General features: G+C 40.9%; 1 protein-coding gene across 2 annotated transcripts; it reads left to right on the top strand.

Moving 5' to 3' along the window:
• Positions 1-209: 209 nt before the first annotated feature.
• On the top strand, positions 210-22,995 carry LOC119735983 (fibroblast growth factor receptor 4-like). Of its 2 annotated transcripts, XM_038209959.1 has the most exons (19): positions 210-459; positions 5,953-6,169; positions 7,130-7,245; positions 8,624-8,893; positions 9,905-9,967; positions 10,927-11,111; positions 11,297-11,390; positions 11,839-12,012; positions 12,820-12,942; positions 15,886-16,148; positions 16,601-16,678; positions 17,122-17,308; positions 18,095-18,205; positions 18,314-18,501; positions 19,317-19,439; positions 19,672-19,783; positions 20,095-20,191; positions 20,913-21,012; positions 22,371-22,995. In XM_038209959.1, the coding sequence occupies exons 1-19, from the start codon at positions 384-386 to the stop codon at positions 22,446-22,448; spliced, it is 2,655 nt and encodes an 884-aa protein (XP_038065887.1). In that variant the 5' UTR covers positions 210-383; the 3' UTR covers positions 22,449-22,995. The 2 variants fall into 2 exon arrangements, with proteins under 2 accessions (XP_038065887.1, XP_038065888.1); XM_038209960.1 differs by lacking the exon at positions 9,905-9,967 and having other exon boundaries at positions 211-459; positions 22,371-22,994.
• Positions 22,996-24,701: the final 1,706 nt, after the last annotated feature.

The following is a 24,701-nucleotide window of genomic DNA, read 5'->3' on the forward strand; positions in this document are numbered from 1 at the left end:
AAACAATCGGAATTAAGGTGTCATGTTGCGATTGCGACGACTTCCGTGAAACGTCAATCGAATGACTCTCTCACAAAATTTGTTAACAAGTTGAACTCTCACAACGGTAAGTATAAAGAAAAAAACAGCCGCCGGTGCAGAGAATGCAGACAACAGCCGTCTGGTGTTTGTTCCACCTGACTCATCCTCCGTTCAACCCTGCGAGACTCTTTCAGGAAGGCGCTCATTACACTGCGAGAAAGCGGAACGGTAACTCCTGTGCAGAAGGCCGGTAGCCATTTTGTTTCTTCTGTTTTTCCTTCTTCAGACTGAAAACTCGATTAACAAATACGGGAAGTGCACAATAAATCTGCCTTTCCTTGAAAAACAAGTCAGTGGCCAAGATGGCGTCGATGCATATGCGAGGAGTACGCGCGGTGCTGCGTGTCGTTGGGATTCTGGGAGCTGTCATAACTCTAGGTAGGTCTTCTTTTCTTCGGTACGTAGTTCTGAGGCCAGTCACGAAATTTAACTTGCAAAAGACGAAGTATTTGCTGTGAATGATTTATTAAGACACGACAGTGTTTAAGTGCAAAAACTTTGGCGAGCCTCGATGCTTGACTATACTTAAAGTAGGCCTACTTGTACAACCATTAGAAATTTAAATGGGATGTTCTGCTTTTTGTCAATATGGTTAATATGTAGCCTATACTCAACCTGCGCAAAATCGCTAAATAAGCCGAAACAACTTAGGATAGCGTGGTAAAAATGTGTACTGGGCTCATAAATGAAACAATCACCGGTCCCATGTTTTGCTTGAAAGCCATGATGAATTTGAAACGTGAGCAATATGTTTTACCCACTAAATTTGGCAGCCTTTGGTACTTTATGTACGTGCTTTTTCAAACAGCCCTCGATCCAATCAGGGGCGGATCTGGCTCTCATGAAATAGAGGTGGGGGGGGGGTGAGTGAAGACATGTCCCTGATAGGGCGATTCGGGGGCATGCCCGGCAAATTTTGAAATCTATATTTATACTTTCTGCTGCTTTCTAAGAAAAATTGAGAACAAATATAGGAACTCTGTTTGCCATTCCATTTATTATTTTTGCACCATTTTACTAGTATCGTAACATCAGTCAACAGCTAAAGGGGGGGGGAGGTGGAGTGGGGGGGTGGGGGTGCACCCCTGACTTAAGACCCGATACTGCCAATTATTGGAACCTTTGACATCTCTTTATAAGGCGCGGATCCAGAAGGGGTGGGTGGGGGGGGGGGGTCGAACAATCCCCTCCCCTGATCGGACTAGATTTTTTTCATAGAGATACATTAAAAATAATGTGATGCCCCCCCCCCTGCTGTGCCTCTGACACCCCATAAAAATTATACTGGTAATAATGTCCGCCTATGGACAAAATTCGGACAGAGCTAGCTGAATTACGGGGGTATTTGTGCACTAATATGCAATAAAGTGTTAATGATCGTTCGATATGAACAGCCCCCCCCCCCCTAATGAAAGTATGGTACGACCCACCCCTTCCCCGACCACCTATTGATTTTACGGAGACGAAGTGTCCTAAGAAAAATAACCTAGCTACATTTCAGCATTGAATCGCTGATGAAGCCCCCCCCAAAAAAAAATATATATAAAAAAAAATAATAATAATAAATTAATTGAAATAAAATTTTAAGAATAAAAAAAAAAAAGTAAATAAATCAAACAAAAGAAATTAATAAATAAACATAAAAAACAATAATACTTATAATTCGTGGATCTCCCTGCTTTACTGTATTTTAACTCAAACCCTCACACGTGACAGTCACAGATATTATGATTTTGTTCGCTAAGGCATGCGCAGTACAACCAATGAGTCTTTGTTTTCCCACGGAATACAAATTTCACACTCCACTCACGAGAGAGAGATGACGAGTCTGAACGAGGTATGCGATTGGACAAGTCCCGATCAATCTTCATCAAGACTACTGTGCTATAGTTTGCGAGACCCTTTTGACCTAGTTAGTCACATCAGGTCCTGTGTTCTGCAAATTGAATTTGAGAGGTTGCTTCCGTCCGAAAACTCGTCAGCCAGGCGTTACCAGGGGAGGGAGAGGTGCTTCCGAGTTATTATTTTATTTTCCTGACAATGGTCTGATGCCAACATAGAGATTATCAGCGAAGGTAACACAAACCACATCTTTTAATAGCCCTTTTATGCTGATTTGGAAATTAAAGCGATTACAATAGAATACTTTCGAGTATCAACCCGCCAATTAAAAAAAGTGCATTTACCCTAAAGTTTAGTTTGTGCATTCCACGATCTTGAACCTATTTAAAAGACGCAAAATGAGTTGCGAAGCTGAGAAATTAAATATTTATTATAAGTTTTATGCACGGAACTTGTCGTTACGACAACAAACTAAGCTCTATATGACACTTAAGATATCGCTTTTTAATTATTTCCCTTGTATAAGTTTTCAGTTAATATTATCTTGTGCCTGCAACAAGCCTCCCGTTGTCTTCAGCACCAATGCTTCCTCAAAAGCCTGTGGCGTCATCATGAGTAAATTATATTCCGTTTTTGTTTGATTGTTTAGATGTAAGATTGTTTAAATCACCGACAGAACTGTAATGAGGCAAATTGAAAACATTGCAAGGAGCAATTATCACAATTTCTTAGATTTTGCCGAAGAACAGTCAGCGTGATTGGACATTCGCTTTAAGGTGTTTGCCTGTGTCACATGAATACAAGATGTTGTACGCTGACTGCATACCCTTTACATTATCTTTAAAAAATCGGTTTCGTTTCCCCGTCACAAGACAGTTTGTAACTCTGAATTATTTGTCAAGTTTTGTGTACCTAATATTACTGTTTTAGTTAAACGACATTTGTACATGAAAGTGTAAATGTACACGAACTTTTCCTCAAATAAAACTTTTCTTTCTGTTTTAACACAAGGTTTTTACTGTCCGTCTGTGTTTTTTTACAGGAAATTCCTAGCGTCCGATTGCCACGAATTTCCTGTAAAAAATACCGCTATATTTGAACCATTTAATAGGCCAATTAATTGTAAGAGTTTGGCCATCAACTTGACAGTTTTGAGGATGTCACGGAAGGAAGCTGTAAATTAAAATTTGATCAGATGCGGAAGTTGAAAATTCCTTATGCATATGAAATTAATGTTAAGGCCAAATAAAAATAAACAAGGGTCCCCGCTCGGGTTTTTTTTGGAGGCCGCCTCCTTTTTTTTTTGAAAGAAAAAGCAGAGCATAATCAGTTTTAAACAGGAACATCATTTTGTTGTCTTTGTCTGTTGCATCTAGCCCATAAGGCTAGTAACTATGTCATTCCCTTAGGCCAAAAACAAGTCTCCGGTTTCTGGTATGGAGCTTGCCCAAAAAGTGGTGCAGCGACGCGGCTTTTGTTTTTTTACCTGATTTTTTTTGGCTTCAAATGTCGGCTGATGACTGCAAATGGTGTCCGACTAAACCTAGTCCAAATATATGGGAGTCCAGAGAGGCCACATAAAGCTTATTCTGGACCATAAGCCCATCTAAAAACACGTTAAAATTGTGCAGTAGCAGGATTCCAGTCAAACCAGTGAGTTTGGCGGCTTTGAGACATCATCTTTCATTGAAAAAAAAAGTTTTCATTTTGCCGACGCGCATGGCTACGGCGACGCGTGCGCATACCAGAAACCGGAGGCTTAATTTTTTTTGGCCTTAGTGCAAGTGGTGGCCATTAAAAAAATCCATCTTTAAAAATACACCCGGCCGGTCATTCTCGAAAATTGGGTTGGGCGGCCATTTTGGAAAAAAGGCCTTCCTTCTTTTTTTTCAAAAAGGCAGGACGCTAATCATGTTTTTTTTGGGGGGGGGGGCTAGACTGATAGTGGACATTTTTGGTTCGGCAGTGGATTTGTCAGTTCGGTATTATATTCCGTTAAAAGAAAATACAATGTTATAAAAATAATAATAATAATCACAAGAGGGTAAAAATACACGAATAAAAATAAGGCATACCTACACGTTATCGTAACACTTACGTCATAGTACAGTTATATTGCACTTTGTCACAAACTGATGTGTCAATTCATTCAATTATGGAATTACACTGTAAAAAAGTAAAACACATTTTTTTTTCCATTTAAAGTATAACGGTTCACCGTAATGTACATTTCACAGCTTTCCATAATTATATAGCAGTACTATTGTGCCAAAACGGTAAAATACCAAGAGGCAATACATTTCGTTCGTAATTATTTTTTACCAAAAAGTTGTAAATCTAAATCATTTCCATTCAATTAGACTACATCATTTCTGCGTTATTGCAGCATTGCTTCTGAAATTTGCGTTTGGGGCCATTATTTTAAAATTTTATTTGGGTTTACAATACGGTTATTTCATGCGTCCAAACAACCAGAAGTGTAATAAAACAATGACCCGGTATTTTCTTTTTACAATGTGAAGTCATGAGCCGAGGGTGCTTTTTATTACTTTTATTGCTTTTTATTACTGAACCATGAGGTAGTGTGAATAATTATCATGCCGATACCAGGTTCGAACCATTGCAATGCAGTTAAAAGGTAACGCATTAGCAAGGAAGGGATGTTGATCTGAACACCACGGCTCCGTCAAGCCTATGCAAAAATTGCTTTTGGTGCCCAGTTATACTCATCTCCTTCATCCCAAATCCTAATATCCACTCATCCTCGAAGTCAGGAACCCTGCGAGACAGGAATCACTTCCAAGAACCAAGATTAACCGAGATCTTCAATTTTCTTCATTGGACCAGCTGTAAGATGGCCACGGGTGCCACTGTCGTCACCATTTTGGCCCTGCTAGCTACTCTAGACAGGACAGTGCTTTCAGAAGCAACCAACCATGGAACTCATCCCATTGTTAACCCATGGTCCTACTGTCATGGAGTATTGTCACGCATCATGCCACTCAGGTTTGTGACGCCAAACCTACCTCGCTCACAGTGGGAAACTTGGAACCAGGAACTGAAAACACAACTTGGCCCTCTCCATTTCGACCTATCGTCGGGTCATATAACTCCGTCACAAGCAGGTTAGGTGTTTACAGAGTCATTATTCAACTTTGTCAAAGGAAAACCGGAACTAGTTGAATCAGATAAGCACACGGGGTATGTTTCTCATGACCCCCGAGTACTCACCAATGCCAAAAAGGAAATGAATAAATTGAGGAAAAGAGCGTTTGGAAAAAACAGTACACATGAAAACTGCAAGAGATTCAACGAAGCAAACAGACACTATAGTGCTCTCAAAAAAGTCTTCAAGAAAACCAAAGATCTGAAAAACGTTGAACACGAAGAGAAACTATTTCACAGCAATTTCTACGAATTTGCAAAGCGCCTTACCAAAGGCGAACTGTACAAAGACGTTACCAAGCCAACCTTCACAAAATGTTGTGCAAATGAGTATTATACAAAGAAATACTCCTCCTCAGCCCACTTCATCCACAACGATCTCAATTGGTTCCCTTACATCCGAGTACCTGATGACGGCACGGACTTTGACCTCACACCGGTTCGGCCGAGGGACATAAAATCAGTTCTACAGCACAAGTCATCAAATAAATCCCCTGGCCCGGACAATATCACCTACGGAATTCTGAAAAAGCTACCAGCCACTCATCATTTCCTGGCCACCCTCTTCTCCCGGATCATGCAAGTTGGATCACCGCCAAGATCATGGTCGTGCTGCAAAGTCAGCCTCATCCACAAGAAAGGAGAAGCATCTCTGCCTGAGAACTTCCGTATGATCGCCCTCAACAGCTGCGTAGCCAAAATCTATCACCAGTTACTGTCGCAACGTTTTAATACGTACCTCACAGACAATGAACTTATCGACACTACTATGCAGAAAGCTTTCATACAAGGTATCAACGGATGCATCGAGCATCCGTTGATACCTTGCATCCTAGTCAGGGTTTCCATCTTTGTCTCTTTCAGTGGCCAGCACGGGGAACATCGTGCATCTCAGCGTGCATCCCAAGGACAAGGTACCGCTCGGCGCTTCGATCACCCTGACGTGTCAGGTGGATAACGCTGGGTACGGCTCTGGGGTCAGGTGGTACCTGAACGACGTGCGTGTGTTCGGCTACCGTTCCGGACTGCAGGACGCCAATGACCGATACAGAGAAGATGCACCCATTATGGGGACATGGAGGTATGCCAATATTCTCTCTGCATGGTATCTGCCATGTTCGGCCGAAGATCGAGGCCACTATTGGAAACGAAAAACTTGTTTGGCAAGTACAGTGTTAAAACTCCCGGATCACATTTGACCCGGATCCATGTCAGATTTGACCAAACACCTTTTGCGTCAAAATGATCCTTCTTCGAGTCAATTTTCTGAACCATGTGTCTCGGAAAAGTGTCTTTTTAACCCAGAAAAGTGTCCATTTGACGCAAAACCTGTGATTTTGAATCCTGACCCTTATTCATTTTGGAATCTGACCCGGGTCTGTTATAAGTGTACATGTAATTACATGTATCTGGGCAGCTCAGCAAAAGGGTTTTACACATTCAAATTAATGGCCAAAGCCACGGGTCTATCGTTTTGAAAACAAGCATGCAAGGGTCCTTAAAGTTGCTCTACTTTTGCTCTTCAACTTAAATGTGTGTGTGTTTTTTTCTTCTAGTGACCTTCAAATTTCGAACGTTTTGTTTATAAGGAAAGTTCTGTGTTTTTTTCTTTTCTTTTCGTGGACGTTTTGAACCCCCTGCTTTTATGTAGGGTTGATTTTTGCGCTCATAAGGCACACAAGATTTGTCTGATTTCTTTGTGCTCCAAATCATTCAAAATTAATATAAAATATGTAATCGTGAGGGACGTTTTGTTCCAAGTGAATACATTTTTGAATTTCTAGAAAAAAATAATAAAAAGCAATTGAAAACTTTTTCAGGGGTGGAACTAAAAAAAAAAAAACAGCCAAGGGAGATCGAGAGCAACTTTAACAAATTTAACGTTGACTTGGTTAGGCTGCAGAGTGTGTAAAAAATATACTATGATACACAAGTAATACACACGGTGAATCTAGCAGTTGGTTCTAAATTACCACAACAAAATTGATCATTGTTTCTTCTAAATGTTTTCCCCTTTTACCGTTTTTCCATGCCTTGATAGGTTCATGATCGCATCTGCGCAGAACGAGGACTCTGGCACGTGGCGTTGCGAGACCGAGTTCCCGCCGCCGAACTCACTGCGGTCGTCCCGCAAACAGATGCAGCTGAAAATAGGCGGTAAGTCCAAGCTTACAGGGGTAGAGGGCGCCACCAAGCGTTGGTCTCTAAAACGACACCTATCAACTTCACAATGCACTTTTTTTCATGTTTCCGATATGTTCACTTCTCCTCAACGACTGTTTACTGCAGTACCACGCTAACGCAAATACATACTGTGTAAGCTCTTATAGAAAAGCACCGTTATTCAAACAAAATGTCTAACTTTGACAACAAAATCCCTGTAAAACTGAGTCCTTGTGCAAGAGGGATCATGGTGGCCCCCTTAACCTCTTAGGTGGCTTTTGTGAATATATCCTTTTAGGTGAACGGAACAGTAAACAGTTCCCATTGTATATAGACACAAATGATACATGCCCCCATTTGGAAAAAAAGAAAAGAAAACATGAAGCTCTCACATAAAATAAAATACTTTACATTACCAGGTTTCTGCCACTTTTTGTTAAATTGTTAGTGGTTAACTGATGACTTTTGGATGATTAGTCCATCAAAAAAATGAACCATCCCCTCCATTTCAAAATGTTGACCTCATTTTCTCAGCAACTTTATTTTGAAGTCCTGATCAGACCGTGGACCCTCACTTGCTACAAGCCAACAGGTGCAACGGCCACAAAACTCTCCCTCAGGAAAGAAAACCGATGGCAACAAATGATGATTTTGGGAATATCTACTGGTCTGTTACCATACAACACAAAAACTGCGTGGACGATAATAAAGGTCTCCAACTATTGGCGCAATCAGTTAATTCCGCACTTTTCTGCCTTATCTATCTTATTATCTGTACTCACACGCAATGCGTGCGAATCCAGAGGACAACTACAATATTTATTTTATTTCAGCCACATCCAACAGCGCAAGCGCCAATAACAGGATGGATACATGAAGAGAAGACAGTTACACTTTTAGAGGTGGGAGGAAAAGCCCAGAAGAATTTTCTGGGGAAAACCCACGGAGTCAGGCAGGGACTGAAAACCCAATCCCCATATTGGCCCAGGCGGGATTCGAACCCGGGTCACAGCGGTGGAAGGCGAGGAAAGTACCGCTACGCCAACCTGACTCCCCTAATTATGGATATCAGGCCATTGAGTCAGAAACCAAATTCATTGTCTGTGAGATCTCGACAGGTTCATGTCAATATGTTATTTGCTATTCGGACGATATCGCTATTCGGACGATATCGCGATATATTTTTCGGACAGATGAAATGGTCAAAAATGGCAGATGTCCAACTACCAAGTAATTTCTTTTATTTGATTTCACCATCCATGACAATAATAAGGACAACATTGTTATAAGGCTAGTTGTATAGTTTTAGACTTATTGGCAATCAAAAGTACTGCATTATTTGTTCTTTTTTAACATTGCTACATGCGAGCAGTTCCAAGTATTCTTAGCCTATCGAGGGACATAGAGACAACCCTCAGGTCCTATGTTCGACTTCAATGCAACGTGTCAGCGGAACCCGATGCCTCTGTGATGTGGCGTAAGGCCACACCTCAGCCATCCCTACCGTCAAGTGCTAGCATCGACCCCATCACTAACGCCCTCAGCTTCAGAGTCATGACAATCAAGGATGGGGGCGTGTACGAGTGTGTGGCTACCAATGTACTGGGGACTGTTGTCGGTCGCGTGATAGTCAATGTTATCCGTAAGTGAACTAAGTTCACTCCTAATTCATGTCATTATTGGTTTTTGTTTTCAATTTAGTTCTTGATTATCTTTCATTTAAGTACTTGTTCTGTAATTGTTTACTTTCCTTTGATTTTCACCAATCTGGAAATAAATGCAAATTGAATTGAATTAAAGTTCAATATTTAATCGGCGTAGGCCCTATATCAGTTAAAAGTAGAAGGGGCATTTGTTTTTTGTTGTCGTTTTACAAACTTGCCGTCATTGCTTTAAAGTACGATACAAAACAACAGTATACTTTACACTTTGAGAAAACAGAGAAAAACGTGTATTCACATTTTTGTTTTTGTCTCGTAACTGGATGCCGCTGCTAATGCACGTAAAAAGATGCACGCGGCCACCCTATTTTGAAACCACCTCCAATGAAAATTGTCTTTCAATTTCCCAAGTTATATTTAATACCAGTGTACCAGTATAATAAACGATAGGTTCTGTCATTTAATAGGTTGCTACATTTCTTTGCGGTTGGGTAATTACAAATGATCCTACGATAGCTTTAAGATCTAAAAGCATCCTGGTCAGATTGACCCGGAATCCTTGTTCTATTTGGCTCAACCCTTTTCCGTGACAAAAATGACAATTTCCCTGGTCGAAATGACACTATGTCCGGGTCAAGACATAGATCCCGCCATTTCACTGAACAAGTAGGCATCGGAAGCGGATTTTCGACTTTCGGAGTTTGTTGTGGTGTTGCCTCTACACCACAAAGGTGTGTTTTTGCTAATGACTGTAAGCACATAGCCTATACACTAGTACATTTAGAAGTTGACCAGGAATCTTTTCAGGGTCAGAATGACACCTCTCTAGATCAAATTGACAATTCTTTGGATCTTAACTAATAACTTTATATTTTGACACAGAAAAGTGTTATTTTCACCCTGAAAAGTATCAGGTAAAAAATGACCCGGGTTCCATAGTTTTTTTTTTTTAGAGTGTAGGGTCCTTTAATCCCTGCTTGTACTTTTTACAGGTTCCCAGATGTTAACAAAAAACAGCCTAAACACGGCAACGAAAACCTCAGCCTCTTTGTGTGGTAAATGGCTGTCGTATGTGGTAAATAGCTGTCGTGTGTGGTAAATGGCTGTCGTGTGTGGTAAATGGCTGTCGTGTGTGGTAAATGGCTGTCGTGTGTGGTAAATGGCTGTCGTGTGTGGTAAATGGCTGTCGTAAGTGGTAAATGGCTGCCGTGTGTGGTTATTGCCTGTCGTGTGTGGTAAATGGCTGTCGTGTGTGGTAAATGGCTGTCGTGTGTGGTAAATGGCTGTCGTAAGTGGTAAATGGCTGCCGTGTGTGGTTATTGCCTGTCGTGTGTGGTAAATGGCTGTCGTGTGTAGTAAATGGCTGTCGTGTGTGGTAAATGGCTGTCGTGTGTGGTAAATGGCTGTCGTGTGCGGTAAATGACTGTCGTGTGTGGTAAATGGCTGTTGTGTGTGGTAAATGGCTGCCGTGTGCGGTAAATGACTGTCGTGTGTGGTAAATGGCTGTCGTGTGTGGTAAATGGCTGTCGTGTGTGGTAAATGGCTGCCGTGTGCGGTAAGTGACTGTCGTGTGTCGTAAATGGTTGCCGTGTGTGGTTAAATGGCTGTCGTGTGTTGCAAATGGCTGCCGTGTGTGGTAATTGGCTGCCGTGTGGTAATTGGCTGTCGTGTGTGGTAAGTGACTGTCGTGTGTCGTAAATGGCTGCCGTGTGTCGTAAATGGCTGCCGTGTGTGGTAAATGACAGTCGTGTGTGGTAAATGGCTGTCTTGTGTGGTAATTGGCTGTCGTGTATGCTAATGACCCCGTCGCTTTGCAAACTCCTCAATAAAACAAACAAATCTGTGACAAGTTTAATCTTTGCGCGGAATCGTCATACTGTAATAAATCAAAACATAATCTTGTCATGTAGAAGAACAAAGTGAGACTCCATTTAACTTGTCAATGCAGATATTCCATTGGATGAAAGTTTAATCATGTTAAAGCGGCCTCTTGATTTTCTTCTTTTTTGCCCAGACGCTCCAGTTATCGACACCGCCCTCTCGGACGACCGGGTGGTCAGTTGGATCAATCTGCCGGTCAACCTGACCTGCGCGTGGAGCGCCTACCCGACCCCTCGGGTCAGTTGGGACAGGAGCGGGGTCATGGTGGATCAGACCCGGGTCAGGACGTATACCAGTGGCAGCATCAGCGTGTTACAGGTACGGGACCTGCGGTGTGAACCAGCCAACATGGTTTCGTCATGGGGTGTTATCGAAACCCCGGTTTCATCTGTGGCTCGACCTCCACCTTTAATTGACTTAATATTCCTTAAGAAACCTTGTATGTCGGAACCAGAAAAAAAAACACATAAAATCCATATGGTTCGATTTGTTTTCTTTTCAAGGTCAGTCCTACAACAACAGACTTTGTAACTTACCGCTGTTTCGTCGACAACAATCGTGGTAGAGCGGTACACACTGTTGCGCTTGATGCCGCTGGTAAGTTGAAATGAGAATAACGTTTGAAAAGTCCATGTGCATTATGTTGCATCTGCAACTGTGATGCACTCTTAAAAGTCCCGAGTCAGATATGACGCGGGATCCGAGTCAGATTTGACCTGATACTTTATTTTCAGGGTCAAGCGACTCTGTTTTAAGCGACTCCGTTTTGACAAGATCATTTTCCGGATCATTTGACCCGGCAACCTTGACAAAGTTGTCTTTTTGATCAAGAAAAGTGTCATTCGACATAAAATCAAATCTGACCCGGATTCATCGTCAACTCTAACCCGGAACGTTTTTGAGTGCATGCTTGTGATTTGGTTTCTGATTGAACTGACTTCAACTCTTCAAAGCAAACTAGAAAGTAGTTTAATAAACAGATAGGAAAATCAGATTACCCATGATTCTATCGTCTGTTATCGTTCCCTCCCTCTGCTTCATCTAGCCACGCCCAGCGCTCCAGGCAACGTCCGTGCTGGGGCTATTACCCATGACACCGTGACCCTACTCCTAGATCCGCCACAAACCAACGGTGGCCTTGCCGTGACGGACCACCGAGTCGGCTACCGCGAAACCAACGTGTTGGGCCTACGATGGAAAGTTGTTGAATTTCCAATTGGTAAGAAATGGATCAAGTCCACTGACTTTTTTTATAGGTCAAATGAGGGCGCTGTGATCAAATACCTTGAATTTACGTCGTTTTTTTACCCAGCGCCCTCATGCGCTTAAGAATAAGGCCTTAGGTTATTGGTTTCCGAAATTAAAGATAATCAAATAATTTGCTTTAACTTTGTATGATTTGTGTTTTTGTGAAATAGTAGTCTTGCAGTTATGTGAGTGAAATCACAAGTCAATCATAAGTCAAATCACAAGTCATTTTACTGTTTAAAGGAGGACGCATGATCAATGACAAAGGAAAGTCATTGGCTGATAGCTTGTCACTTGACTCGATGATGTCGCTTGACTGGAGGTGTGATTGACTCGGGATTGACTTTTGATTGACTCGTGATTGACTCGTGATTGACTCGTGCTTAGCTCGTGATTGACCGCAGCCTGATCTACAGCCCGATCTAAAAATACCATTTTGTGGAAAGTCATTAATTTGCCAGCATTCCATTGAATTAGTGAACCTACTCAGAAGAACATAACAAGCCTTAGCCAACGAGATGTGCTTCCTCCTCAATCAATTACACATATCCTGCCCAATCGCTAGTGCCTGGTACGAGTTGTACCTTTTAATTGAAGGAAGTTCCCCCTAGGTTTACGGTCAAACCCCAACACTGACAAAACTGTCAGGAACCCGGAAGTGGTACACTATGATTTTATGATCACTTGAGTCTGGTTCCGGCAGCCAACTCGATCGTCTATTTATAGCCACATGCCGGAGGGTATTATTTGACGCTCTTCTGTTCACATTGATACACAGGCCAGAATACCATCATAACGGGTCTGAAACCAGACACGGAGTACCTGTTCAAGGTAGCGGCTGGCAACGCAGTAGGCTACGGCAATTACTCGGATGTAATCAGGATCTCCACGCCTAGACAATGTGAGTATTATATTTGTTGCTCTTGGGTTTAATAGCCCCCGAATGTAGCCGATTTACTGGATTACCTCGTGTCCATAAATAAAGGCCACACTTGGAACATACACACCCGAAAAAAGGAGAACTTTGGCAGATTTTTATTTTCACATTAAGACTTTGTTTGTTGTTTATGCTTTAAAGCATACTCACCATCTTGACAGCGATAGAAAAGAAGTCCGGCCTTTCTGAGACGTCTATTTTTTGTGTAATTTCCAAGTTCGTTTACACACGTTTGCGTATCTTAATGAATTAAACAAAAAATAGACGTCTGAAAAAAGGGGGGACTTCGCTCTATCGCTAAAAGCGGGTGAGTATGCTTCCAAAGCGTAGATAAACTACAAATATTGTATAAATGTGAACACCAAAATTTTACAAAGTTCTACATTTTCGAGTACGTGTTTCAAGCGTGGCCTTTATTTAATGAGATAGCCCAGTACTTTGGCCACATTTATGGGGCTAGGATTTCGAGTGTCATGCACTAAAAAGTTGAGAATTTTTTTACACCCTTTGTGTACCCACTGTTTTTCCGTATTTAGTCTCAGTCATGGTTAGACTTTTTTCAAAGTATGAAAGTCCGTTTTTGGCATCACGTATAAATTGTAAACGAGTCAAGAATTACATTTTGGATGTCGTTGTTTGGTTGAGAATGTTGCTGATAAAAAGGGAGAGAAAAGAAAGTGTGTATTTACCAAGATTGGATACTAATGCGCATTAGCTAACAGGCTTTCGTAAGATGCCTAAGCATGCCTCAAACATCAACACACATGTGGGTATTATGTTAAGTGTTGACAAAAGCGTACAAACTCTTAAAAAAAAACTGTGCAAACTGTAAATCGCAAGTCAAATTACCATTCAAATCGCAAATCACTGTTAAAGTACCTGGGTAAACTGGGAAAAAGCAGTTCATTTGAATAGCTTGTGAGTCGAGACCAGGCCGGATCAAGGGTTTCGTAGGCCCTATGCACCAGTGTTCCGTACAAACTGAAGCCAGGATATACTGGTATAGGTCCCGGCTCCAAGCCTGCTGGCAACAAGGGCGTCAATCACTTCTCAAAAGTGGGTCCCCGATTTGGCGATCGTGGACAAACATAAATATATTAAGTAACACTTAATGAAATTTATGGATGAATGGTCATTCAATTGAGTGCGCCACAACCCAACAGGAGTTGTGGGCTGCACATGGCACTTACAAAAGAATCACAGGGAACAAAGCAGAAAGCTGAATCCCATTTAGTACGTGGTTTCATAACCATGAAAAATGCAAACCATAAGTACAATGGAAAATGCACTGAAGCCTGTACAACCAAGACGTACAGGGAGACATGTGAAGCTTCAGTAATAGTTGTGCCTGCAGCAAGACAGCAGCCATTTTCTGCTTTGCAGATTCAAATTTTCACCGCCGCCGCCCCACCGTCCACTCACAAAAGCTATTATAATCAGCATCACCAGGGGGCAGGAGTTCTTATGGTGTGAATTTATAGTGAATTAAGTTGCAATGAGTATGCGAGGAAAAACAAGATCAAAGGAAATGACAGATAAAAGGTTAAATTAAATATTATGATTAAAGCTCACGACAATAATGACTTGATTTAAAACGTTTTGGTAGTTGACAAGGCATAACATCAACAGGTCTTTAACCAAATAAAATTGTCATCTTGTATTTTCAAACTATCGAGATGAAAGTAAACAGCAGAAACCTGATGATTAACAATCATGAATAATCTTATAAATCAGATTAAATTATGTATGTATTCTATGTAGTAAAAAAGCTAAAGCAAAAGATGTGATAACTTTAAGATATTAATGTAGTGAAAGTTATATTTAAGAATTATGAAGGGACTCCTTAACCACACAAGTCATGCTGTAATTCAAAATTAATTATTTGATGAATAAATGACCAGAAAGACATAAATGGGAAGTCTTCTTAAAAAAGACCAAACAAAAGAGGGACAATAGGGGGTCCCCAATTGCAGGTAAATACACACTTGCGTGTATGGGTAGGCCTATGTATGCTGTGTTTTATGGCTCACTGCGGTATTTTCGTAGGCCCCCAATTTTTTCGTAGGCGCCCGAATTTTTCGAAGGCCCTAAGCACAGTGCCTACTGTGCGTATTGGGTAATCCAAGCCTGGTCGGGACAGTATGACTTGACTTATGAAATCTTGTGATTACTTCAATAATCATTAGGGAAATTGCCACGTTCATGTTTGTAACTGTACAATGCTGTTAATAGTATTTTATGTTGTCAAACATTTCTTTATGGTTCCGTACGTTGCCAAAATGTTTTGTAAGTTTATGTGAACTACCAATCAAGGTCTGATTTCCTTCTCTATGATAAACACATTACCTTCCCTTGATGTTTCCTTTTCGTTGAAGTATGAAACATTTCTTGGCTATAATTACTCTTCATTCAATTACAAAAAAAGAGTGTTGAATAGAAAAATTGAATCATACAAATAACACCCTCATGGTGCCTTCGCAACTTTGATGTCAAATTAAAATTTACTGCACAGAATTTGTCTGGCAACCTCAATTTAAATACCATTACTAATGCTGTATGCCACGCTCGAGTGCAGCTGGTACGCACGTACTCAATACGCCTACGACCAGGGGCTCCCAGAATGCATATCCGGTTCGTTAGTGTGACGTCACCTCCAGCACTTTCTGCATGAGTGGAACCGGAAGTTAACGCAACTCGAGCGTTTGTAGCCAATGTGCGCTAGTCACCAATGGTGGGCGCGCGTGTATGACGTTTTTACTAACGAACTGGATAATATGCACGCACGCGCACCCTACGTTACCGAACGCGCGCAAAATGGGAGCGGTGCCTCCTAAGTTTATGGCTTCCAGTTTTAGTTGTGTTCGATGCATTATTCCATATGGGAGTGTCACTTTGTTCCATGTATAGACGCATCCAGTCCAGGAATGACTACCTTCTACCCCAATGTAACGCATACCACGTCCAGTTTCTGGCTGCATAACGACACCTTCACGCACAGCACAGACGCCGACAACACCACATCCGAGACGGACTTCGAGTCGGGCTTTCACGGGCCGTCCCCCTTCGCCATCGTCATTGGCGCATTGGTGGCTGTCTTCCTCAGCGCGGTGCTCATCTTTCTGATAACATCCCTGCGGATTTTCAATTGGCACAAGAAACGACCGACAGAGGTATAAGACACTAGACCAAAAGATTGTTTATTTTTAGTCAGCCGTTCCAGCGAAGCTCGTTGTGATGTAAATTGTGATGGCATCTAACTAACGATTATGGGCTAAAGTCCAACCTGACTTTGTCCGTGATATGTCGTTTTCCTTACAATGGGTGGAAAGTACAAACTGCATTATAGTGGTAAGAATAGCAATACGTCTGTGAATAGGAAAATGGTTATTTATCGCCAATTGTCTATTCGGTGTTGAATTTTTCACAACCTAATAAACCAGTTTCCGAATGAAGGCCTAAAAACGTGTTTTTAATTTGGTTGTGTTACACATATATTTCATTGGCTCTCTTGAAACTGCGTTAAGTGTTACGGACGCTTCTCGTGTAGTAACGTAATTACACAAATCCATACATGGCTAAACAATCGGTGTAAATATTTTCGTCTGTTGTTGTTTTATTAAAGGAGCAGCATCTCTGCCGGAACCGACCTAATTCAATATTCAGCGACGCTTCGCTGTTCCAGTTGAGAAATGATAGCGTGGTAAGCGTGGTGTCATAAAACAAACATAGTTGGCCGCTTTTGTACCAAATTTGAAGCCAACACTCTAATGAGTCCTGGGCTAGATTTGACTCGGATTCTTGGTCACAGTTGACCCGATAATTTACAGGGCAAAAATAACACTTTTTCTTGGTCAACATGATCCGGAAGATGATACAGAGAAGTGATATTTTGACCCGGAAAAGTGTAATTTTGACCCTTAAATAGTATCAGGTCGATTGTCACGTGGATTCAGAATCATTATTTTCGAATATCATTAGTGCCAATTTGGTATGGATTACTTAACTAAAAAAAATCGAGGGCGTAATGTTTAATTCTGTTTACATTAAACTAAACATTGGCCATTTAATTTACAACTTTTACTTTGAGCGACTTGCCTCTGAGATGTCTCAAGAATTTGTAATTATTTGACTATATTTTCAAAGCAATATGACGTGATGCCCATGACCTGTGGCCCCGGGCTTCTACGGGGTGAATTCGAGTTTCCACGGTACAAGCTTGTGTTTGGTACTGTCCTGGGCACTGGGTCCTTCGGTAAGGTCGTCCGGGGCGAGGCTGACGGTATACTGAGAACGGGAGCCAAGAGCGTGGTCGCCATCAAAACACTGAAAGGTAAGAAACTGAAGTGAAATCTCAACTCTTTGACTACAACAAGTGGCGTTGAGTCACACATAGACTAATACCAATCCTGTGTCAGAATCGAATCTGAATTGGAGTCAGATCCGTCCTGCCACTCTTCCGGGTCAAAACAGCCTTTTAGTGTGTTTCTAAATGGCACTTTAATTTGTGGGTCAAATGGGTCGGAAATGTGTCTGTGATTTCTAACCCAAACAAGTGTCCGTTCAAATCAGATCCGGATTGGGGTCGAATTCTGACCCGGGTCTTCTAGTGTACTGGCTTGGCTTGTCGAATTGAAACGTGCACAGTTTTGAGCTGATATATTTCTTTGCTGTACACAAAAAGGATAATACTGAATTGACACTTTGAGTAAGTCCACCAGCACTTTGTTGATTGTTAGAAGAATAGTCTGAGTAATAGACCAATCCTGGAATGCTATCAATTCTATCACGACGGCCCCCTTCAATGGCGAAAGCATTGTGCTAGCTATTGATCAGATACTCCGTTAAGGGGCAGTTGCTTTGTACAGTGGCGCGCACAATGGTATCTCCATTGAAGGGGGCCTCGTGAGTGTACAGCGATCACGTGTCTTCGTCCATATATGGAACATTACTTCCGTTATGACTGAAAAGCCTCATGAAAAGTCACGTACCCGGACTTGTATAGAAACTAAATAAAATATAATTTAGGCCTAGGCCTTTCACTCTTACTACTTTAAAAAGACTTTAAGCTTACAAGTATTCCAATTTGAACGTTTTCCTTTGTTTCGCTTTTCTCAAGAAAACGCCACCCCAAATGACCACCAAGACCTACTGAAGGAACTCGGCGTCATGAAGATTCTGAAACCTCACCCAAACATCGTGACGCTCTTCGGGTGTTGCACCGGAGAAGGTAAATCCTGTAAAGCTGGAAAAACATCAGATCAACTCGCCCCCAAAAAACAAACAAATAACCAACCAATTGTAAGAAACCCGATTCATGTTTTGCCTTTCCTTTCAGATCCTCCTTTGATCATCATGGAGTACCTCCCGAACGGAAATCTCTTGCAACATCTCCGTAACAGCCGGCAACGCGTGGAGGATGCGGAGACGCACCGAGCGAGCATCCGCACCACCATGTCACCAACGGACCTCATACGATACGCGTACGAGATCGCTAATGGCATGACGTACTTGGCATCCATGATGGTATGGTTCAGATAAAAATTCAGTGGGAAGTTTGCAGTATGAACGAGTGACGGTTGTTTCTTGATTTGTTTGACACTGAAAAGCAACTGCACCTGAACTCGAACAATTCTCGGGTCAGATATGACTCAGAATCTGGGTTCTATTTGCCCTGATACTTTTCAGGGTCAGTTACGACAGGCGGATATTATTCTGGCGGATCCAGAACACAATTTTTATGTTTATTTTTTTTTGGGGGGGGGGGGCAAAAAAAGGTTGTCCCTAAAAAAGTGGGTCAAAAAAATTACAATGTGGGGTCGATCAAAACCCGCTTAAGGGCCCCGAAAATTGTTTGGATTCTAGATGCTCTGTGGTGCGATCTGAGAAAATTTCTGACCACTTTAAGCAGTTTTATTTGATGAAAAGATGGTGGTGTACGCAGTGCCTGCCTTTATTGCGACGTCACTTATAAAAGAAAAATTGGGGGTTTTTTTTGGGGGGGGGGGAGGGGGGCATTTTGCTAAGGTTTCCGGGTTAAAATAGCCCGATCTAGACAAATGTCATTTTGACCAGGAAAATTTTCCAGAAATGTATCAGGTGAATTAAAACCAGGATTTCCGGTCTAATTTTACCAGGGGATTCCAGTGTGCGTGTCACTTCAACATATCAGTATGCCCTGTTTACAAGAGATTTGAAGTCGCATGCAATGTTTTACCGCAGATCGAAAGACTGAATTGTTTTATATGTTCGAAATGTCAAAATATTATAAACAAGAGGGATTATGTTAAACAATCCTATTTTGCCTAGCAATTTAATATTTTTTAAAAACATTATAATAGTGCATTCATCGGGATCTTGCTGCCCGGAACATTCTCCTGTCACGTGACGGTGTTTGCAAATTATCTGATTTTGGATTGGCCCGTGATGTCGTCAATGGAGGAATCTACCAAAGAAAGACGCAGGTAAGCAAGAAATGCAAACCAAAATTACACTCTCAAAGTTTTCCACGCTCAAATTTATTCACGTTCAAAGTTTTCCACGCTCAAATTTATTCACGCTTAAAGTTATTCCTGTTGTTCCTATTGTTTCCTACTGTGATCGTTATAGTTTTTCATTCTTGTTTTCGCTTTGGTAATTCCAAAATAACTACATTAATATCGGAGTTTAATTCCAGTATTGTTTTTTGTTCCTCAGGGTCGTGTTCCAATCAGATGGATGGCCCTGGAATCTTTACTTGACAACGTGTACACCATTCAGAGCGACGTCTGGTCCTTCGCAGTGCTCATGTGGGAAATTGTAACCATCGGTAATTCACTCGAATACACCTTTTCATAATAATTGACTGTAAAGAGGGCGCTGTCGTCCTAGAGCGCCCTCCAGTGCCAAAAGTTATGTGCACACTGAAACAATGTGCATGATGGATTACCTATAATTTTCACATTTTGAGATAATCGCGTCCTCTGTGTAAATATTAATGTAGAGAATGGTTTCAGGGCTTGTGTGTTATTAGGCCCTATTGGATATCACTGTTTACGGATGCAAACAATATTTGTTGGCCTACCTTTCTTTAATACTTATTTTGACATATTTGGTGGTTTTTTCCCTCCTCGACTGCAGGATCGTATCCTTTTCCGGGCATGTCTTCCAAGAGACTCATCAAGGAACTGCAGAGGGGTTATAGAATGCCTAGACCAGACCACTGCAGTGGAGACGTGTATGTCTCTTTATCATTATCATTAAATTGAAGAATATGATATGGTTAATGTCGACAACGAGTACTGGTACGAACTAGGAGCCAGCTTCTTGTCTTTGGCATCATGTACATGTACCGACATAAAAAGTCCGGGTCAAATTTGACGCTGAATCTGTTTTTGAACGCTTATTTCACATGATTGTTGTTGAGGGTCAAAATGCCACTTTGCTGGATCCATATAACACCTCTATGGCACACTTTTTGTACCATTATGACCCAGAAAACTGGCAAGTGGACATTTCTAAATCATTTTGACCTGAAAACCTTTGGAACAGTGTCATTTTGACCCATAAAAGTGTCAGTTTGACCCAGAAACGTATCAGTTCCATATGATTTGGAGTTCGGGTCAAATTTGACTAGATTAAAAGTGTATGGAAACGGTGCCTGTACTCCATGAACAAAAGTGAAGCTTTCTCCGCGCGTTCTCATTGGTTGCTTAAACGGCGCCTTCGGGTTTTTTTTTTATGCAAGGAGTCTATTAGGCTTTCAAGAGTGGCCAGGGCAGCGTCCTGAGTTACTTGGCTGTGGGCCGGCTATTATTTCATGCGCGTATAAAATCGACATGTTCCTCGTCCCATAGACGCGCGGGTTACTGCCAGACGTAATCAAGCCAAATCTATACAATCTTGCTATTTGAGTTTTAATACCTTAAGTTGGCTATTCTGTTTTGTTTTCTTTACAGGTACGACATGATGATCGATTGTTGGAGAGAGAACCCGGCCAGCCGGCCAACCTTTGAGAATCTGAGAAACAGACTGGAGGCAATTCTCATCGAATCCAGAGTAAGATATCCCCTGGACTTCGTTTTCCTAGATTTGTCCGCTTTTCCTGACACAGAACTCAGTGCAGTAAACTAAGTTCTTTGATATGTTGGAAGCAAACAACCCGGTTCTTTTTAGCTGTTTGCGTCACGTTCAAGCTTAGTGCGCATGTTAAAAATGACGCAAACAATAGGAACGAACGGGTGTATTTGCTGCCATCGAGCTTCCCTAAAGTCTCTCATTTCTGTGAAGCATCGATGTATTTCCGCCATGTGGTTGCGAAGGCCGATTTCTAAAGGTTACGTAATACTTTATTTCGAATGAAGCAACATGCACACATAATGATGTTCGTGGGCGACTTCTTTGAAAATGTATTTCTCCCGTTTGGAAGACCGTATCTTCATGCGACTTTCAGGGTTTGTTTCCCTTATAATGATGCAGCTATGCAATCAAAATGATATGTTCAATATTCTTATTTGAAATTAGAAAAATAGGCTTACGTTCATTTTTCAAATCTGTTACACTGGTGTTTGCAATATCTGTCAATCTTTTCAAGATCACGAATATTCTCAAGGTTTCTATCCATTATGGTGTGCAGTAAAAATGTGCACTAATGCCTCCTTCCCAGGTTGTTAATTAATAAATATGACCCTTTTCCCCCAGCTTCCATTGGTCGATACCGAGACCCGATCGAAGTCACGCCGAGTCACGCTTATCAATATGCTAATAATGCGCCTCGCCATTGTTGCGGCAAAATCGGCCAACCTGAAAACCACGTGTTGTTTTGGTCAGCAGGAAATCCTTGTCCAGGACAATTTGCCTTGGGGATGGTTCCAGGTGTTACACTAGCGTTTACAAAAACAGAAATTCGAAATATAGGCCTACCTAGATGATATTGGTGTTCAACTACTCGTGAAATAACGACTTGCGAGGGTTCCTAAAAATTGAGATAAGCTAGTAAAAAGATTTGGGGACCTTTTCAAACGATTTTCCACGATTTTTAGGTCAGCTTTACCAGTGACGTTTCGTCATTAATTATGGCGATTTTTTTTTTCACTGACATGAAGTTCAGAATTTCTTCCTCTGTTACTATTTAACATTTCAATCATACTAAGCACATTTTCTTAAAAAATCATAATGTTAAAAAAGCCATGTTTTTTGGGATGCATTGATTTCACTGCTCTGTTCGTCACTGTACGTAATCGGATTAAATGTGCCCAACAATACTAGACGCAAAGCCCTCGCAACCACAAGGCTGCTTTAGAGTGCACACGAGTGGACGTTGCAAAATCTTCCCATCATTGGCGTTTCCGTTTCAGCCACACTTGAAAGACTGTTTACAAAGATCTCAATAGTTTGCCCTTTTTGTTTCCTTACAGAATTACTTGGTCCTGGACTTTGATGAGCACCTTTACGACTACACGTACTCTGGCAGCTCAGACGGCGTAGATATTTAATGTTGCACGGTATTGATCGTCCTTCCAAAGTTGAAACCAATATTTGTAAATAAGTAGATCAAGTCATCCAAAGTTATCGCAACTTACCATAGGTCTTCACAAGTCATTTAATAACAAGTCAGGTCAGAAGATATACTGTTACATAGAATTGCTTAGCCGTAATTCATTCTCTGTAATTCATTGTCTATTTATAGACTTTTGACTGACCTGTTATGGACGTGTACCCGACATGATTGTGATTCCAGTGCACATCTCCCACATAGGGAATTTACTTTCCAAGTGTCCGGACGCGCCGCACAGACTGTAAATTCAGTGTATAAATTGTAAATAGCACGACAAAAGATAAGAATTTCGATTTAACAAATTGATGGCTTGTAGTCATTGTAGGCAATGCTAATTTATTTAACAAAATGTGATATTCCCTCAATATGTACTTGTTAATAGTTATGTTTATCTACAGGGTGAGTAAAAAAAATCCGAAACCCAAATGGCTGGACCAATTTTTGAATGAAGTTTTGCCTGTAGCACTTTCAAAATCTAAGATTAAGCTTTCTTTGAGTACAAGAATCATTCAAATCATTCAAACACCGTTTTAAAGTTCTGTCCACGGTTCACAAAAAAAGTAAGTGCTCTTGAAGCACATTGAATACAAGTCTCATAGGAATGCATGTGAATTGTTTTCGTTTTGGTGAAAGAATTAACACTTACCTTTTTTGTGATCTGTAGGGAGAACTTTACAACGGTGTTTGTGTTCACAATTCCGTTACTTTGAAAGTACATGAGTAATTTGAATAATTCTTGTACTAAAAGAAAGCGCATTGAAGTGCTACAGGCAAAATTTCATTCAAATTGGGCCTGCCATTTGGGTTGCGTTTTTTTCGAATCACCCTGTATGAACGAGTGAGGAAAAACATTAGATCGTATTTGATGAGAAAATGAAGGAAGAATATTTGTAAATTACTTAGAATAACGTAAATTACATTATCCTACTTATAAAAAGTATACCTGTACCAAATAACCAAACATTGGGTCAGTACCATCCACACAAAAAAGGGGAAAAAATGGAAAATGTACAACATAATCTTATCTGAATTTTTCAGCAGCTGACTGTTTTTCCAACCGAAAGGTACAGTCTCACCAAATTGTGCAAAGATGTCCTTAGACCACCGTTTGAATTTGGACAATTGCAGTATAACGTATCTACTAATATTTCGTGTACTCTTACAAAAGAACACAGCAAAGAGTGGTTGAAAATGCATTATTAAGAAAACAAAATGACAATGGTTTGCCATTAAGCGACGTAATACCTTCAGAGACTAAATGTTATACATGTACAGATTGACTCAGATTGATCTGGACCCAAGTTCAGAATATTTTGTGTGCAAATAAAGTATATTGAGAAACAAACTTAGTGTTTCATATGAATAATAATAACCTTGTCTTCCACAATTCTTTGAATTTTTCAAATTAGTGGCTGTGGTGAGGAGTTATGCCATTTTCATTGAAGTGGCTCATTTTTCAAAGTGCACAAGGAATTGGTTTTGCCTTTTTAAAAATGTCAAAAACTTGAAGTGTGTCAACATGACTAGGTTTTTATTCGTTGTTACACTGCTTCACATCAGTACGCGATTGCAATACATTTGTTGAACCATGGAACCGTGGTCAGAGTGTTTTTTTAGCGTGTGTTCTTTGTTAGCGCTTTTCTTCAAACTGGTAACAATGGATACACAAGAAACTTTCACGTAGGTCCAAAATACCAGCCTATAACATATCTGATTTTCACTTGTTTTGATAATTGCTCCATATTTTTAATATTTTCTTTATTTTGGGTCCAGATAATTCTGACTCACCCTGTAAGTGTAAAACCCACTATTAATTTTATACTAACGAAATTAGAACAACATTCGTTAAAGTAGCATGAAATGATGTGTGGTGTGGTTAAGTTCTTGGAAATTAAAGTATTATCATTAAATAAAACAGTACAAATGCACTTGACAATAATTTGTTAAAGTGTTGGACGTAGAAACAACGGAACAATTAAAAATCAGCCAGGAACTAAAAAGAAAATCCAAAATGTGTGTAAATACTATCGGCCCACACACGTATATACAGCTAAGATCTGGAACACGGTACCCTCTGGAGACATGACTTGTGCACAATAGGGAACACAAGAGTGTATACATCTCCACAGGGCAATTTCTTTAGGTGAATACGTCTTCACAAGTTTTTCACGAAATAGATACATGTACATGT

Source organism: Patiria miniata, unplaced genomic scaffold, assembly GCF_015706575.1.
Source record: "Patiria miniata isolate m_02_andy unplaced genomic scaffold, ASM1570657v1 HiC_scaffold_29, whole genome shotgun sequence".
Lineage (NCBI taxonomy): Eukaryota > Metazoa > Echinodermata > Asteroidea > Valvatida > Asterinidae > Patiria > Patiria miniata.

What these genes read in the sequence shown, in the direction of transcription:
- LOC119735983 (XM_038209959.1), top strand. Translation starts at nt 384, where the DNA reads ATGGCGTCGATGCATATGCGAGGAGTACGCGCGGTGCTGCGTGTCGTT. An exon ending in GGGAGCTGTCATAACTCTAG is followed by an intron (nt 460 to 5,952) that starts GTAGGTCTTCTT and finishes TGTCTCTTTCAG; the next exon opens with TGGCCAGCACGGGGAACATC. An exon ending in GACCACTGCAGTGGAGACGT is followed by an intron (nt 20,192 to 20,912) that starts GTATGTCTCTTT and finishes TTTTCTTTACAG; the next exon opens with GTACGACATGATGATCGATT.